At 43.9% G+C, this 18,999-nt stretch overlaps 1 protein-coding gene across 1 annotated transcript in view; it reads right to left on the bottom strand.

Annotated features, from left to right (window-relative positions):
- The window catches only part of LOC115128130 (rho GTPase-activating protein 17-like), a 76,478-nt gene that overhangs the window by 56,799 nt on the left and 680 nt on the right, over positions 1-18,999 (bottom strand). Inside the window, exon 2 of the mRNA XM_065010439.1 lies at positions 7,029-7,068. Within this exon, the coding sequence (XP_064866511.1) occupies positions 7,029-7,068 (40 nt within the window). The remainder of the gene's footprint in view (positions 1-7,028; positions 7,069-18,999) is intronic.

Below are 18,999 nucleotides of genomic sequence, written 5' to 3'. Positions count from 1 at the left end.
CCTCTCAGTTAACATACACTCTCTCTCCTCTCAGTTAACATACTCTCTCTCTCTCCTCCTCTCAGTTAACATACTCTCTCTCTCCTCTCAGTTAACATACACTCTCTCCTCCTCTCAGTTAACATACAGTTAACATCTCTCTCTCTCTCCTCTCAGTTAACATACACTCTCTCTCTCCTCCAGTTAACATACACTCTCTCTCCTCCTCTCAGTTAACATACACTCTCTCTCTCTCTCCTCTCAGTTAACATACTCTCTCTCTCCTCCTCTCAGTTAACATACACTCTCTCTCCTCCTCTCAGTTAACATACTCTCTCTCTCACTCCTCTCAGTTAACATACACTCTCTCTCTCCTCCTCTCAGTTAACATACTCTCTCTCTCTCTCCTCTCAGTTAACATACACTCTCTCTCTCTCAGTTAACATACTCTCTCTCTCTCCTCCTCTCAGTTAACATACTCTCTCTCTCCTCCTCTCAGTTAACATACTCTCTCTCTCTCTCCCTCTCAGTTAGCATATTCTCTCTCCTCCTCAGTTAACATACTCTCTCTCTCTCCTCTCAGTCATCTCTCTCTCTCTCTCCTCTCAGTTAACATACTCTCTAGTTAACATACTCTCTCCTCCTCCTCAGTTAACATACACTCTCTCCTCTCAGTTAACATACACTCTCTCTCCTCTCAGTTAACACACTCTCTCTCTCCTCCTCTCAGTTAACATACACTCTCTCTCTCCTCCTCTCAGTTAACATACACTCTCTCTCTCCTCCTCTCAGTTAACACACTCTCTCATCCTCTCAGTTAACATACTCTCTCTCTCTCCTCCTCTCAGTTAACATACACTCTCTCTCCTCCTCTCAGTTAACATACACTCTCTCTCTCCTCCTCTCAGTTAACATACACTCTCTCTCTCCTCTCAGTTAACATACACTCTCTCTCCTCCTCTCAGTTAACATACACTCTCTCTCTCCTCCTCTCAGTTAACATACACTCTCTCTCTCCTCCTCTCAGTTAACATACTCTCTCTCTCTCTCCTCTCAGTTAACATACACTCTCTCTCCTCCTCTCAGTTAACATACTCTCTCTCTCTCCTCCTCTCAGTTAACATACTCTCTCTCTCCTCCTCTCAGTTAACATACTCTCTCTCTCTCCTCCTCTCAGTTAACATACACTCTCTCTCTCTCTCCTCTCAGTTAACATACTCTCTCTCTCTCCTCCTCTCAGTTAACATACTCTCTCTCTCTCTCCTCTCAGTTAACATACACTCTCTCTCTCCTCTCAGTTAACATACACTCTCTCTCCTCTCTCAGTTAACATACTCTCTCTCTCTCCTCCTCAGTTAACATACACTCTCTCTCTCTCTCAGTTAACCTCTCTCTCTCCTCTCAGTTAACATACTCTCTCTCTCTCTCTCCTCTCTCTCTCTCTCCTCCTCTCAGTTAACATACTCTCTCTCCTCCTCTCAGTTAACATACATCTCTCTCTCCTCCTCTCAGTTAACATACACTCTCTCTCTCCTCTCAGTTAACATACACTCTCTCTCTCCTCTCAGTTAACATACACTCTCTCTCTCTCTCCTCTCAGTTAACATACTCTCTCTCTCTCCTCCTCTCAGTTAACATACACTCTCTCTCCTCCTCTCAGTTAACATACACTCTCTCTCCTCCTCTCAGTTAACATACACTCTCTCTCTCCTCTCTCAGTTAACATACTCTCTCTCTCTCTCCTCTCAGTTAACATACACTCTCTCTCCTCCTCTCAGTTAACATACACTCTCTCTCTCTCCTCTCAGTTAACATACACTCTCTCTCTCTCCTCTCAGTTAACATACTCTCTCTCTCTCTCTTAACATACTCTCTCTCCTCTCAGTTAACATACACTCTCTCTCTCCTCCTCTCAGTTAACATACAGTTAACATCTCTCTCTCCTCCTCCTTAACATACTCAGTTAACATACACTCTCTCTCTCTCCTCTCAGTTAACATACACTCTCTCTCTCTCCTCTCAGTTAACATACTCTCTCTCTCTCTCTCTCTCAGTTAACATACTCTCTCTCTCTCTCCTCTCAGTTAACATACACTCTCTCTCTCTCTCCTCTCAGTTAACATACACTCTCTCTCTCCTCCTCTCAGTTAACATACACTCTCTCTCTCCTCTCAGTTAACATACTCTCTCTCTCTCCTCCTCTCAGTTAACATACAGTTAACATACACTCTCTCTCCTCCTCAGTTAACATACACTCTCTCTCTCCTCCTCTCAGTTAACATACACTCTCTCTCTCCTCCTCTCAGTTAACATACTCTCTCTCTCTCTCTCCTCTCAGTTAACATACACTCTCTCTCTCCTCCTCAGTTAACATACACTCTCTCTCTCTCTCCTCTCAGTTAACATACACTCTCTCTCTCCTCTCAGTTAACATACACTCTCTCTCCTCCTCTCAGTTAACATACTCTCTCTCTCTCCTCCTCTCAGTTAACATACACTCTCTCTCTCCTCCTCTCAGTTAACATACTCTCTCTCTCTCCTCCTCTCAGTTAACATACTCTCTCTCTCTCTCTCCTCTCAGTTAACATACACTCTCTCTCCTCCTCTCAGTTAACATACACTCTCTCTCTCCTCCTCTCAGTTAACATACTCTCTCTCTCTCCTCCTCTCAGTTAACATACACTCTCTCTCTCTCCTCCTCTCAGTTAACATACACTCTCTCTCCTCCTCTCAGTTAACATACTCTCTCTCTCTCTCTCCTCTCAGTTAACATACTCTCTCTCTCCTCCTCTCAGTTAACATACACTCTCTCCTCCTCTCAGTTAACATACACTCTCTCCTCCTCTCAGTTAACATACTCTCTCTCTCTCCTCCTCTCAGTTAACATACACTCTCTCCTCCTCTCAGTTAACATAATCTCTCTCTCTCCTCCTCTCAGTTAACATACACTCTCTCCTCCTCTCAGTTAACATATTCTCTCTCTCTCCTCCTCTCAGTTAACATACACTCTCTCCTCCTCTCAGTTAACATACACTCTCTCCTCCTCTCAGTTAACATACTCTCTCTCTCCTCCTCTCAGTTAACATACTCTCTCTCTCTCTCCTCTCTCTCAGTTAACATACTCTCTCTCTCCTCCTCTCAGTTAACATACACTCTCTCCTCCTCTCAGTTAACATACACTCTCTCCTCCTCTCAGTTAACATACTCTCTCTCTCTCCTCCTCTCAGTTAACATACTCTCTCTCTCTCTCTCCTCTCAGTTAACATACACTCTCTCCTCCTCTCAGTTAACATACACTCTCTCTCTCCTCCTCTCAGTTAACATACTCTCTCTCTCTCCTTCTCTCAGTTAACATACTCTCTCTCTCTCCTTCTCTCAGTTAACATACTCTCTCTCTCCTCCTCTCAGTTAACATACTCTCTCTCTCTCCTCCTCTCAGTTAACATACACTCTCTCCTCCTCTCAGTTAACATACACTCTCTCCTCCTCTCAGTTAACATACACTCTCTCCTCCTCTCAGTTAACATACTCTCTCTCTCTCTCCTCTCAGTTAACATACACTCTCTCCTCCTCTCAGTTAACATACACTCTCTCCTCCTCTCAGTTAATATACACTCAGCCCCTTTATTCAGCTGCCATGTTGTTCTCCCTGGCACATCATGGACACAGTATGTGTTCTGGAGTAAAACAAGCTGCCACGGTCTGTTCTGATTGGAAAAACATGGTAACCGTCTTTCTCACACATCGCACCTGGCAGCGCATCACTGAAAACCAGACACAACAACAAACCCTTGCCAACAGCCTTGTTTCAAGAGTCAAGATTTCTTACCAAAAATAGACAGGATGTGTTTTTGTGTCTGTACATCATCACTAAATGACTCATGTTGCATCTCTCTCTGCTAGGAGGGGTTATGAAGATGGAGGTAGACTGTAAACTTGATAACACGGCTTGAAACAAACGGTTCTGCTTTAGCCAACTTGTCTTGCCAAGTTTACAAGGCAATGTATTATGTAATTCAGAAACAATCACAGGTTCACTAAATTAAATTTCCCCCATTTCGGGTTTCGAACCTATGGTCTTCTTTTGTTCAGCATCGGACCTTTTCCCCATGACATCACATGTTCCATCCAGTCATCACATGTTCCACACAAGTCATCACATGTTCCATCCAGTCCACACAAGTCATCACATGTTCCATCCAGTCCACACAAGTCAAACAGGGCTCCGGGCAGCCGAGCGGAAATGGAGGAAAACTCGCCTCCCTGCGGACCTGACATCCTTTCACTCCCTCCTCTCTACATTTTCCTCTTCTCTCTCTGCTGCTAAAGCCACTTTCTACCACTCTAAATTCCAAGCATCTGCCTCTAACCCTAGGAAGCTCTTTGCAACCTTCTCCTCCCTCTTGAATCCTCCTCCCCCTCCCCCCCCCTCCTCCCTCTCTGCAGATGACTTCGTCAACCATTTTGAAAAGAAGGTCGACGACATCCGATCCTCGTTTGCTAAGTCAAACGACACCGCTGGTTCTGCTCACACTGCCCTACCCTGTGCTCTGACCTCTTTCTCCCCTCTCTCTCCAGATGAAATCTCGCGTCTTGTGACGGCCGGCCGCCCCTACAACCTGCCCGCTTGACCCTATCCCCTCCTCTCTTCTCCAGACCATTTCCGGAGACCTCCTCCCTTACCTCACCTCGCTCATCAACTCATCCCTGACCGCTGGCTCGTCCCTTCCGTCTTCAAGAGAGCGAGAGTTGCACCCCTTCTGAAAAAACCTACACTCGATCCCTCCGATGTCAACAACTACAGACCAGTATCCCTTCTTTCTTTTCTCTCCAAAACTCTTGAACGTGCCGTCCTTGGCCAGCTCTCCCGCTATCTCTCTCAGAATGACCTTCTTGATCCAAATCAGTCAGGTTTCAAGACTAGTCATTCAACTGAGACTGCTCTTCTCTGTATCACGGAGGCGCTCCGCACTGCTAAAGCTAACTCTCTCTCCTCTGCTCTCATCCTTCTAGACCTATCGGCTGCCTTCGATACTGTGAACCATCAGATCCTCCTCTCCACCCTCTCCGAGTTGGGCATCTCCAGCGCGGCCCACGCTTGGATTGCGTCCTACCTGACAGGTCGCTCCTACCAGGTGGCGTGGCGAGAATCCGTCTCCACACCACGTGCTCTCACCACTGGTGTCCCCAGGGCTCTGTTCTAGGCCCTCTCCTATTCTCGCTATACACCAAGTCACTTGGCTCTGTCATAACCTCACATGGTCTCTCCTATCATTGCTATGCAGACGACACACAATTAATCTTCTCCTTTCCCCCTTCTGATGACCAGGTGGCGAATCGCATCTCTGCATGTCTGGCAGACATATCCGTGTGGATGACGGATCACCACCTCAAGCTGAACCTCGGCAAGACGGAGCTGCTCTTCCTCCCGGGGAAGGACTGCCCGTTCCATGATCTCGCCATCACGGTTGACAACTCCATTGTGTCCTCCTCCCAGAGCGCTAAGAACCTTGGCGTGATCCTGGACAACACCCTGTCGTTCTCAACTAACATCAAGGCGGTGGCCCGTTCCTGTAGGTTCATGCTCTACAACATCCGCAGAGTACGACCCTGCCTCACACAGGAAGCGGCGCAGGTCCTAATCCAGGCACTTGTCATCTCCCGTCTGGATTACTGCAACTCGCTGTTGGCTGGGCTCCCTGCCTGTGCCATTAAACCCCTACAACTCATCCAGAACGCCGCAGCCCGTCTGGTGTTCAACCTTCCCATGTTCTCTCACGTCACCCCGCTCCTCCGCTCCCTCCACTGGCTTCCAGTTGAAGCTCGCATCCGCTACAAGACCATGGTGCTTGCCTACGGAGCTGTGAGGGGAACGGCACCTCAGTACCTCCAGGCTCTGATCAGGCCCTACACCCAAACAAGGGCACTGCGTTCATCCACCTCTGGCCTGCTCGCCTCCCTACCACTGAGGAAGTACAGTTCCCGCTCAGCCCAGTCAAAACTGTTCGCTGCTCTGGCCCCCCAATGGTGGAACAAACTCCCTCACGACGCCAGGACAGCGGAGTCAATCACCACCTTCCGGAGTCACCTGAAACCCCACCTCTTTAAGGAATACCTAGGATAGGATAAAGTAATCCCTCTCACCCCCCCTCCCCCTGAAAAGATTTAGATGCACTACTGTTCCACTGGAGGTCATAAGGTGAATGCACCAATTTGTAAGTCGCTCTGGATAAGAGCGTCTGCTAAATGACTTAAATGTAAATGTAAATGATGTCATCACATGTTCCATCCAGTCCACACAAGTCATCACATGTTCCATCCAGTCCACACAAGTCATCACATGTTCCATCCAGTCAACACAAGTCATCACATGTTCCATCCAGTCAACACAAGTCATCACATGTTCCATCCAGTCCACACAAGTCATCACATGTTCCATCCAGTCCACACAAGTCATCACATGTTCCATCCAGTCAACACAAGTTATCACATGTTCCATCCAGTCCACACAAGTCATCACATGTTCCATCCAGTCCACACAAGTCATCACATGTTCCATCCAGTCATCACATGTTCCATCCAGTCCACACAAGTCATCACATGTTCCATCCAGTCCACACAAGTCATCACATGTTCCATCCAGTCAACACAAGTCATCACATGTTCCATCCAGTCCACACAAGTCATCACATGTTCCATCCAGTCCACACAAGTCATCACCTGTTCCATCCAGTCAACACAAGTCATCACATGTTCCATCCAGTCCACACAAGTCATCACATGTTCCATCCAGTCCACACAAGTCATCACATGTTCCATCCAGTCAACACAAGTCATCACATGTTCCATCCAGTCAACACAAGTCATCACATGTTCCATCCAGTCAACACAAGTCATCACATGTTCCATCCAGTCAACACAAGTCATCACGTTACACCCAGTCAACACAAGTCATACTGTATGTTAATGGTTGCATTTGACTTGACAGTGTCTAAGGCTGCTGTGACTGAGTATAAAGTGGAAGCAGGAGACAGAATACTAATGTTCACCTGTAGAAGGTCATCACTCAGCACCTCAGTCTTCTCGGCTCTGTGGAGGAAAACACACAAGAGGTCAAAGGTCAGATAGGCAGACATAATAGGGCGTATTCATTACAGAGAGTTCCAATAGAAGTGTAGTGTGTAGATCAGAAATGCTAGCCTGGTTAAACCTGACTGAACTGTGCGCTCACCAGAAACAATGGTGAGTGCAGCGTTCAGTCTGGTTCAACCAGGCTACAGAAACACTTCTCTGTTGTAAAGAATAGAGAATGGTGTCAGTTCTATACTTTGCATTTCTACCTGCAACATGGTGGTATTTAAGATATCGTATGGTATGGAAAGGCTAACTGAGCCCAACTGTAGTGCAGGGCCTGTGTCAGAGTTGTGCCAGATCACACTCTCTCACAGTTTATAAGACTTCTCTACTGATTAAAACAACTATGCAATTCCAGGAGTGACTGAAGGACTTAATATGTGAACTATTGTGGTACTGTAGTGGTGCTGTAGTGGTGCTGTAGTGGTGCTGTAGTGGTGCTGTAGTGGTGCTGTAGTGGTGCTGTAGTGGTGCTGTAGTGGTGCTGTAGTGGTGCTGTAGTGGTGCTGTAGTGGTGCTGTAGTGGTACTGTAGTGGTGCTGTAGTGGTGCTGTAGTGGTGCTGTAGTGGTACTGTAGTGGTGCTGTAGTGGTGCTGTAGTGGTACTGTAGTGGTGCTGTAGTGGTGCTGTAGTGGTACTGTAGTGGTGCTGTAGTGGTGCTGTAGTGGTGCTGTAGTGGTGCTGTAAGCCTGCAACTCCACTGCACTTAATTTCAACTTAGCAAGAGTAAAGTTGCAGTGGAAAGAGAACGAACAGAGATTGTCTGAGTAAATAGTGTCTCTCTCCACTTCTCCATCTCTGAGCCAATACTACGACAGGTAATGAAGACTAGCCTGTCTTTCTGATTAGGGGCAAGTCATAGGTAACGTCATAGCTAACGTTGCACTTTATTTCTCTAGACAACGCAGCCGGCAGCCCTACAGCAACAAAAGAGTTTCTGCTATGAGTGGTCTGGGCCTGGGTTGACGAGAGAAAGACAGCCTTCAGGAAACTCACCCTGGACTACCCTGCACAACAAACATCACAAGTAGACCTAACTCACTCATACACACCGACACTCCACACCTCTGCCTGTGGCTGTTTCCAGGGAGAGGGCCTGTTAGATCCTACCCCTGTTAGAACACACACTTCCTGTTTCCTGAATTCCAGCATTTGTTATGGCAACAGCAGGAGGTGAGAGGTCTGTTGATGTCTCAAACATGTAATACCCACCAGTCAACTAGTATGTTGGAGGAGAGAGGGGAGTGGAGAGTTTACTGACATTATTCCAAAACCAAAATGCACTATCCCATACAGCTGTGGTTTCAAGGGTTTTCTTGGCACTGTGACAGACTTAAAGCCATTCAAATGTTCTTGAGACCCAATAAGCAAAAACTGTTCGTCGACGCAATCTAGCGTTCAGCAACAACGAATCAGGTGCAAGAGAACCCCATATTGATCTTCCTGATCCACCTTTTGGGAAACACAGCCTACCAATCGTAACACCATCATTCACTGTGGACAGAAATAACAGCCAATATTCTCCATAGACCTATCCCTACATCTGTAATAACACACAGTTCCCTTTAATCCAGTGGAGTGGTGGTCCCTGCACTAGATTTTCCCAGCACTTAACAAAAGACAGACCTAAAGTGTGTTGGTAAGTGAAGTGATCATTAGCTCACCATTTATAGGGTCCTGATAGTGAAGTGATCATTAGCTCACCATTTATAGGGTTCTGATAGTGAAGTGATCATTAGCTCACCATTTATAGGGTTCTGATAGTGAAGTGATCATTAGCTCACCATTTAGCTCACCATTTCACCATTTATAGGGTTCTGATAGTGAAGTGATCATTTTAGCTCACCATTTATAGGGTTCTGGTTAGCTCACCATTTATAGGGTTCTGATAGTGAAGTGATCATTAGCTCACCATTTATAGGGTTCTGATAGTGAAGTGATCATTAGCTCACCATTTATAGGGTTCTGATAGTGAAGTGATCATTAGCTCACCATTTATAGGGTTCTGATAGTGAAGTGATCATTAGCTTTTATAGGGTTCTGATAGTGAAGTGATCTGATTTAGTGAAGTGATCATTAGCTCACCATTTATAGGGTTCTGATAGTGAAGTGATCATTAGCTCACCATTTATAGGGTTCTGATAGTGAAGTGATCATTAGCTCACCATTTATAGGGTTCTGATAGTGAAGTGATCATTAGCTCACCATTTATAGGGTTCTGATAGTGAAGTGATCATTAGCTCACCATTTATAGGGGTCTGATAGTGAAGTGATCATTAGCTCACCATTTATAGGGTCCTGATAGTGAAGTGATCATTAGCTCACCATTTATAGGGTTGTGATAGTGAAGTGATCATTAGCTCACCATTTATAGGGTTGTGATAGTGAAGTGATCATTAGCTCACCATTTAGAGGGTTGTGATACTGCTGAGCCGGCAGGATGGCTACAGAAACTTAGGTCCTCCCCACTCACACGTGTGCACGTACAGGCACACACACACACACACCATCTTCCCCAGAGGGCACTCTCCTCTTACTGGAGTCTGGGCCAACAACCTACAGTAATGCTCATTGGGATCAATTAACCCCCTCACACACACACAACATCTATTACCTAATACTGTTGTAACCCACTGAAATAATACCTTACTATACCAAGCCCCTGCTTTACTTTAAATGGTACCGCTGGTACACCAAATAGAAACTGTGTCTATGATCTATCCCACTGAAAGTAGCAGAATTGTATAAAATAGATAGTTCAGCGATTTTAGGTATTTACATGTTTGCTCCCTTACCTTGAAAGCAGTCTATGGACAAGGAGTGACTGAAATCTACACTTTGGTTTTTGTTAAATCGCTGAACCATCCCTTTAATTGGTGAAGTTTAAAGTCAACCAGAGAGACTAGGGATGGATATATCTTAATCTGTAAAGGCCACATAAATCAAGCCCTGATATCATCTAGACCAGACAAATGACAGCTCAAACCAGAATATCCACACAGACCATGCAGTAAAGTGTCTCGTTACTGAGAAGACATGGCCATTGGTTGGCCTGGGGAGGTAGGAGGCTAAGAGCTGAACAAAAACATCTATAATGAATTAGCATTGATTTGAGCTAGAATAGCTGCATTGAGCTAGTAGGCATTATTCTAAGAATAGACATCTTGATTGCATTGCTACAGTCAGGACCCTGGGAGAAGAGAGACTATAACACTGAATAAGAAATGAAACATATGTAGAAAGATGATCAGACCAATTGACTCAGAGTCACAACCACCCCATACATCCACTTCTCAGGTCATTCAATTTAGCTTCATATCAGCTTACCATCTTAATATGCTGAGTAATGGTTACATATAGACTTGGGTTAGAAAGACATCTCTGCCTCTTTATTTACCTGATCCACGTATTGAGCCCCACGGCTTTGTTACAGAGACTCTCTGTCAAGCTTCTAAACAGGAACCCCCTGCTCTCTGTCTAGCAGGTTGGTTATCTATCTATCCATCCAGTCACTGGAACATGTTAGCCAGTGTCTGCTGAAGAGACTCTGTTCTGGGGGTAAGTTTCAATGCCTCAGGGCAACATGGTTATGGATAAACTGAGGGGTTGTGGGCTTGGTGGTGCAGCAGTCATGCACCAGCAAAGACCTAATCAAGCCTATTCATCTCATAGGAGGGACATACCATCCTATTCATCTCATAGGAGGGACATACCATCCTATTCATCTCATAGGAGGGACATACCATCCTATTCATCTCATAGGAGGGACATACCATCCTATTCAATCTCATAGGAGGGACATACCATCCTATTCATCTCATAGGAGGGACATACCATCCTATTTATCTCATAGGAGGGACATACCATCCTATTCATCTCATAGGAGGGACATACCATCCTATTCATCTCATAGGAGGGACATACCATCCTATTCATCTCATAGGAGGGACATACCATCCTATTCATCTCATAGGAGGGACATACCATCCTATTCATCTCATAGGAGGGACATACCATCCTATTCATCTCATAGGAGGGACATACCATCCTATTCATCTCATAGGAGGGACATACCATCCTATTCATCTCATAGGAGGGACATACCATCCTATTCATCTCATAGGAGGGACATACCATCCTATTTATCTCATAGGAGGGACATACCATCCTATTTATCTCATAGGAGGGACATACCATCCTATTCATCTCATAGGAGGGACATACCATCCTATTCATCTCATAGGAGGGACATACCATCCTATTCATCTCATAGGAGGGACATACCATCCTATTTATCTCTTGTGGTTCAACTACTCTTTACACTGTGGTCTACATATTCAACTACTTTACACTGTGGTCTACATATTCAACTACTTTACACTGTAGTCTACATATTCAACTACTCTTTACACAGTGGTCTACATATTCAACTACTTTACACTGTGGTCTACATATTAAACTACTCTTTACACTGTGGTCTACATATTCAACTACTCTTTACACTGTGGTCTACATATTCAACTACTCTTTACACTGTAGTCTACATATTCAACTACTCTTTACACTGTAGTCTACATATTCAACTACTCTTTACACTGTGGTGTACATATTCAACAACTTTACACTGTGGTCTACATATTCAACTACTTTACACTGTGGTCTACATATTCAACTACTCTTTACACTGTAGTCTACATATTCAACTACTCTTTACACTGTGGTCTACATATTCAACTACTCTTTACACTGTGGTGTACATATTCAACCACTCTTTACACTGTGGTCTACATATTCAACAACTTTACACTGTGGTCTACATATTCAACTACTCTTTACACTGTGGTCTACATATTCAACTACTCTTTACACTGTGGTCTACATATTCAACAACTTTACACTGTGGTCTACATATTCAACTACTCTTTACACTGTGGTCTACATATTCAACAACTTTACACTGTGGTCTACATATTCAACAACTCTTTACACTGTAGTCTACATATTCAACAACTTTACACTGTGGTCTACATATTCAACAACTTTACACTATGGTCTACATATTTGGTGATGCAGTACTGTCTCTCAGAGCTGCTATGTCCTCAGAGCTAATAAATAGCAACAGTGTTATTATTGCAGTATACTACACATACTTTAAGCTTGGTAACAGAAATTAAGATATGGAGGAAAGGAATGCAAAACAGACTGACCACATTAGCCAGTAACATACTGCTGCAGTTTGACAAGTGTAGGAAATAACTGCTGATGCTCTTATCACTATGCTAACCTGTAACACATATAGGCTCACCACATACACAGATACATATACACAGACATGCACTGGTGTACACACACACACACACACACAAAAACATAGGCTACTCACACACATACACAAGTACACCCCCCCCCCCACACACACACACACACACACACACACGTGTAGGCCAGTCCCACGCATACACACAAATATATATTAAATATAAACGCATACACAAGTGTGCTCAAATACACACAAAAAACACATGTAGGCTACTCACACGCACACACAAAACACATACAACCCCTTCACGCAAGCACACACACACAGTGACCCCCATTGACTCAGGTCTGCAAACTACATTGCAATCTCTGATTTACTGTATCACAGACATGATGAGTATTCCAGCAGTCTTTCACCAGACCATAGGCACAGTGAGGGAGGTGTTCTACAGCTTCACCACTCTGGTGAAATAGAAAGACCCTAAATCATTCACTGGAAACGACAGAGGGACACTTTAAGTCTTCGTTCAGTGTTATGTGAACATATCTACAGTAAAACTAATCAAGCCTAAATTAATACTGGTATACTCATCTATGGGCCGATTCTTTTAACAATCATTTCATACCTTGAATTACATTGAGACTCAATCACATACAGTGGGGAGAACAAGTATTTGATACACTGCTGATTTTGCAGGTTTTATTTTTTATTTTTTTATTTCACCTTTATTTAACCAGGTAGGCTAGTTGAGAACAAGTTCTCATTTGCAACTGCGACCTGGCCAAGATAAAGCATAGCAGTGTAAACAGACAACACAGAGTTACACATGGAGTAAACAATTAACAAGTCAATAACACAGTAGAAAAAGAAAAAAAGGGGGAGTCTATATACATTGTGTGCAAAAAGGCATGAGGAGGTAGGCGAATAATTACAATATTGGAGATTAACACTGGAGTGATAAATGATCAGATGGTCATGTACAGGTAGAGATATTGGTGTGCAAAAGAGCAGAAAAGTAAATAAATACAGTATGGGGATGAGGTAGGTGAAAATGGGTGGGCTATTTACCAATAGACTATGTACAGCTGCAGCGATCGGTTAGCTGCTCAGATAGCAGATGTTTGAAGTTGGTGAGGGAGATAAAAGTCTCCAACTTCAGCGATTTTTGCAATTCGTTCCAGTCACAGGCAGCAGAGTACTGGAACGAAAGGCGGCCAAATGAGGTGTTGGTTTTCCTACTTACAAAGCATGTAGAGGTCTGTCATTTTTATCATAGGTACACTTCAACTGTGAGAGACGGAATCTAAAACAAAAATCCAGAAAATCACATTGTATGATATTTAAGTAATTCATTTGCATTTGGTTTTCCACAGCGGAGATTTGTATAAACCTTGCTGTCTTGCTGTTGGACCTAGATTAGCTCCTTGTTATGGATGTATCCAAATAAATGTCACTAGAAAACAGTGTAAACAAATGCAGCTCATTTGCAATGATTCTGGTTGCACTGTTTGCCGTGACTGTAAATTAGCCGTAGTTGGTTAGCTAGCAATCAAGGGATAAGAACGTTTGCATTTGGAACATTTAGAATGAATGACTGGGTCGCGTACATAGATACAGTACTAAAAGACTTAGCGACTGGGTCGTGTCTCTGGCAACCAAACCGATAGAACACACAGACTTAGGTTTGTGTCGGGACTATATCTCGCAGAAGGATGAAATAGTATGAATAAATTCATTAAAAATATTTTGGGAGATGAAAATATGTCCATAATTATTTGAATATGTTGGTAACCCATTATATAGAAGTGATAATGCCCTCAGTGCCGGTGTTTGGAGGATTTATTGGCACGGTTTGCTAACGTGCCAATATATCCCCCATACACCGGCTTCGAGGGTATTATCACTTCAATAAACACGCTACTATTGAACCTACTAAATCAAATAGACTAGCATTGACTACCAAAAGAGTATTACTGGTACAAACTTTAGCCTCGCTTGGCAGGGTTATGGCGTTACTATGAAGACAGGGCTGGGAACGAGACGACAGTATGACTAAACCCAAACAGTGGTTCCTTCCTCCTTTTTTATTTACGACAGTGTAGCTCAGTGACGTCCACAGCACCATGCTGTCTCCTGGCTGACCAAGCATGGAAACGCTTACTCCATAAAACCTCCCCGTGCCCCAGCCTGGCCCGCCTGTCCTTTCCGGAGACAGACAGAGAGGCCCTCATCACCAGGGTGGTGACATACAGAGGGAAGATTGATATGAATCATTACACCACCATTAGTACACCACCCTCCACATAGTCCCCATCGACTCCGGAAAAATCTTTTTTGTTTTGTGGAAAAAGTTAGGACTAAAAGTTAGGGGTAAAATGTATTAGTATTACTTTGGGTTGTGTTTCCCTGGTCACTATATTACATGTAGGTATGCGTAATACATACTTTTTTGCATTGATCAAACGGTTTCTGTTCACCACTCTCATCAAAACTACTTTTAGTTTGAGATGTTCATTCATATTAGTTTGTGATACTCATAGATTCGCAACAAACTTCTGCATAAATCACACCTCATGCAACTCCTGTGTTCAGCCAACTGTTTTTGTGAAAAGTATTTTGTTTGGTAGGCCTACCAGGCAGTCCCACTGGCAGCAGGCCCACAGGAATGTGAGAGTAGAGTAGTTCTGCCAAAAGTGGGTGGCAGCATGCACGTCGGTCTACACTGTGTGTATCCCAAATTACAGCCTAATCACTATGTCTTTTCCAACAGTCTTGAAGGAGTTCCGACATATGCTGAGCACTTGTTGGCTGTTTTTCCTTCACACAGTGGACCGACTCATCCAAAACCATCTCAATTGGGTTGAGGTCGGGGATTGTGGATGCCAGGTCATCTGATGCAGCACTCCATCACTCTCCTTCTTGGTCAAATAGATCTTACACAGCCTGAAGGTGTGTTGGGTCATTGTCCTGCTGAAAAACAAATGATAGTCCCACTAAGCACAAACCAGATGGGATGGTGTATTGCTGCAGAATGCTGTGGTAGCCATGCTGGTTAAGTGTGGCTTGAATTCTAAATAAATCACTGACATTGTCACCAGCAAAGCACCCCCACACCATCACACCTCCTCCTCCATGCTTCACGGTAGGAAATACACATGCAGAGATCATCCGTTCACCCACACCGTATCTCACAAAGACATGGCGGTTGGAACAAAACATCTCAAATCTGGACTCCAGACTAAAGGACAAATTTCCACCGGTCTAATGTTCCTTGCTTGTGTTTCTTGGCCCAACCAAGTCTCTTCTTCTTATTGGTGTCCTTTAGTAGTGATTTCTTTGCAGCAATTTGACCATGAAGGCCTGATTCACACAGTCTCCTCTGAACAGTTGATGTTGAGATGTGTCTGTTGAACTCTGTGAAGCATTTATTTGGGCTGCAATTTCTGAGGCTGGTAACTCTAATGAACTTATCCTCTGCAGCAGAGATAACTCTGGGTCTTCCTTTCCTGTGGTGGTCCTCATGAGAGACTGTTTCATCATAGCGCTTGATGGTTTTTGTGACTCTGCATTTGAAGAAACTTTCAAAGTTCTTGAAATGTTCCTCTTCCTCTGTTGTTTCTCTTTGCTTATTTGAGTTGACTTGGTCTTTTACCAAATAGGGTTATCTTCTGTATACCACAACACAACACAACTGATTGGCTCAAATGCATTAAGGAAAGAATCTCAAATATGAAATATATTTTTATTTGTTTAACACTTTTTTTGGTTACTACATGATTCCATATGTGATAATTCATAGTTATGATATCTTCACTATTATTCTACAATGTAGAAAATAGTACAAATAAAAGAAAAATCTTTGAATGAGTAGGTGTTCTAAAACTTTTGACCAGTAGTGTGTGTATATGTATGAATGTATATACCTGTGTATGTATGCATGCATGTGTGAATGTATATATGTATATACCTGTGAATGTATGCGTCTCTTTCGGAGGGGTTGGGTTAAAGGCGGAGGTCAAGTTTCGGTTGGACCTTGTGGTTAATTGACCAATGAGAGCCCTATGGGGCCTGGTCAAACAGGCACTATAAATGGAATAGGATGCCATTTGGAACACATCCTCTCTAGCTGTCAGCCTGCCCAGCTGTGTTTACAGCTATGTCCCAATATATGGAAAAGACTGGATAGGCAATCAAGGCCTCTTACTTCAACTAATAACTATTACAGACAGGGTAAAGTTATTCTATTCCTAATGATAATAAACAGACTTAATGATAATGGATTGTATTTATATAACACTTTACATTATGAGGGGGAATATAAACCCCATCATCCACTATAGCAGGGGTGTCAAACTCATTCCATGGAGGGCCTAGTCTCTGCTGGTTGTTGTTTTTCCTTTCAATTAAGCCCTAGATAACCAGGTCAGGCGATTGTCTTACTAACCAGGACCTTAATTCTTCAATCCAGACACTCGGCCCTTCGTGGAATGAGTTTTACACATGTACACTGTAGGCTACCAGTGAGAAGTACTCATCCATTACAGCTTCAATAGTTATTCCAGAGGATGTACTACTGGAGGATATAGTGTGTAGTACTTATGGTCCATAGAATATCCTAATGTGATAATACTGTTGCTAAGTGGACATCAGCAGAGACTGAGGGACAACAGTGGTGTTAGTTCAGTGGACATCAACAGAGACTCAGGGAGAACAGTGGTGTTAGTCTCTGCTGATGTTCACTGAGCTGAGGGACAACAGTGGTGTTAGCTCAGTGGACATCAGCAGAGACTGAGAGACAACAGTGTTAGCTCAGTGGACATCAGCAGAGACTGAAGGACAACAGTGGTGTTAGCTCAGTGGACATCAACAGAGACTGAGAGACAACAGTGTTAGCTCAGTGGACATTAACACAGACTGAGGGACAACAGTGGTGTTAGCTCAGTGGACATCAGCAGAGACTGAGGGACAACAGTGGTGTTAGCTCAGTGGACATCAGCAGAGACTGAGGGACAACAGTGGTGTTAGCTCAGTGGACATCAACAGAGACTGAGAGACAACAGTGTTAGCTCAGTGGACATCAGCAGAGACTGAGAGACAACAGTGTTAGCTCAGTGGACATCAGCAGTGATGTTGAGCGCCTGAAGGCAACCCCTGTAGGGTCAGAGGGAGAGGGGGCACAGTGAGGAAGCAGTGTGGGATGGGGGCTGCACAGTGCCTGGTTGGATGGATGGGGATTCCCCCTTTACATGAGAGTTGGCTATAAACATATAACAGTCAGTGTTTTTCCATCATAGCACACTAGCTATATACAAATCAAATCAAAATGTATTGGTCACATACACATGGTTAGAAAATGTTAATGAGTGTAGCGAAATGCTTGTGCTTCTAGTTCCGACAGTGCAGTAATATCTAACAATTCCACAACAACTACCTAATACACACAAATCCCAGTAAAGGAATGGAATAAGAATATGTACATTTTAATATTTGGATGAACAATGACAGAGCCTCATAGGCAAGATACAATAGATGGTATAAAATACAGTATATACATTTGAGATGAGTAATGCAAGATAAGTAAACATTATTAAAGTGGCATTATTAAAGTGACTAGTGATCCATTTATTAAAGTGGCCACTGATTTCAAGTCTGTATGTAGGCAGTTAGTGATGGCTGTTTAACAATCTGATGGTCTTGAGATAGAAGCTGTTTTTCAGTCTCTCGGTCCCAGCTTTGATGCACCTGTACTGACCTCGCCTTCTGGATGGTAGCGGGGTGAACAGGCAGTGGCTCGGGTGGTTGTTGTCTTTGATGAGATTTTAAGCCTTCCTGTGACATCAGGTGCTGTATGTGTCCTGGAGAACAGGTAGTTCGCTCCTGGTGGTACGTTGTGCAGACCGCACCACCTTCTGGAGAGCCTTGCAGTTGTGGGCGGTGCAGTTGCCGTACCAGGCGGTGATACAGCCCGACAGGATGCTCTCAATTGTGCATCTGTAAAAGTTTGTGAGGGTTTAGGTGACAAGCCACATGTCTTTAGCCTCCTGAGGTTGAAGAGGCGCTGTTGCGGCTAATCAATCCCACTACTGTTGTGTCGTCTGCAAACTTGATGATTGAGTTGTAGGCGTGCATGGCCACACAGTCATTGGTGAACAGCGAGTACAGGAGAGGGCTGAGCACGCACCCTTGTGGGGCCCCAAGTGGAGATGTTGTTTCCTACCTTTACCACCTGGGGGTGGCCCGTCAGGAAGTCCAGAACCCAATTGCACAGGGCGGGGTTGTCCACAATACACTAATTACATCATGGTTAGACCACCATTTGGTTAGACCACTAGTTAGACCACCATGTTTACTTTCTTCCCACAGCACGTGTAGGCCTAACAAATCAATCCATATAGGACGCATGTAGCCTACCATTAAGAAGTTAACATTTGTCAGGCAAACTATTCAGACATCATATCCACATCAGGTTGTGACTATAAGCTTTTTGATTACACGTTCATGTATTCATTATAAAAGTTATTCATTGTAAAATTTCTTAGGCATATCTTTCTTATATTATCACATTTAATTGGTATCAATCCATTCTTGAGCACTCATATGTGGCCCAACACTTCTGACACAGCCC

Source organism: Oncorhynchus nerka, linkage group LG26 (assembly GCF_034236695.1).
Source record: "Oncorhynchus nerka isolate Pitt River linkage group LG26, Oner_Uvic_2.0, whole genome shotgun sequence".
Taxonomy (NCBI): Eukaryota; Metazoa; Chordata; class Actinopteri; order Salmoniformes; family Salmonidae; genus Oncorhynchus; species Oncorhynchus nerka.
This window is presented reverse-complemented; position numbering and strand designations above follow the sequence as displayed.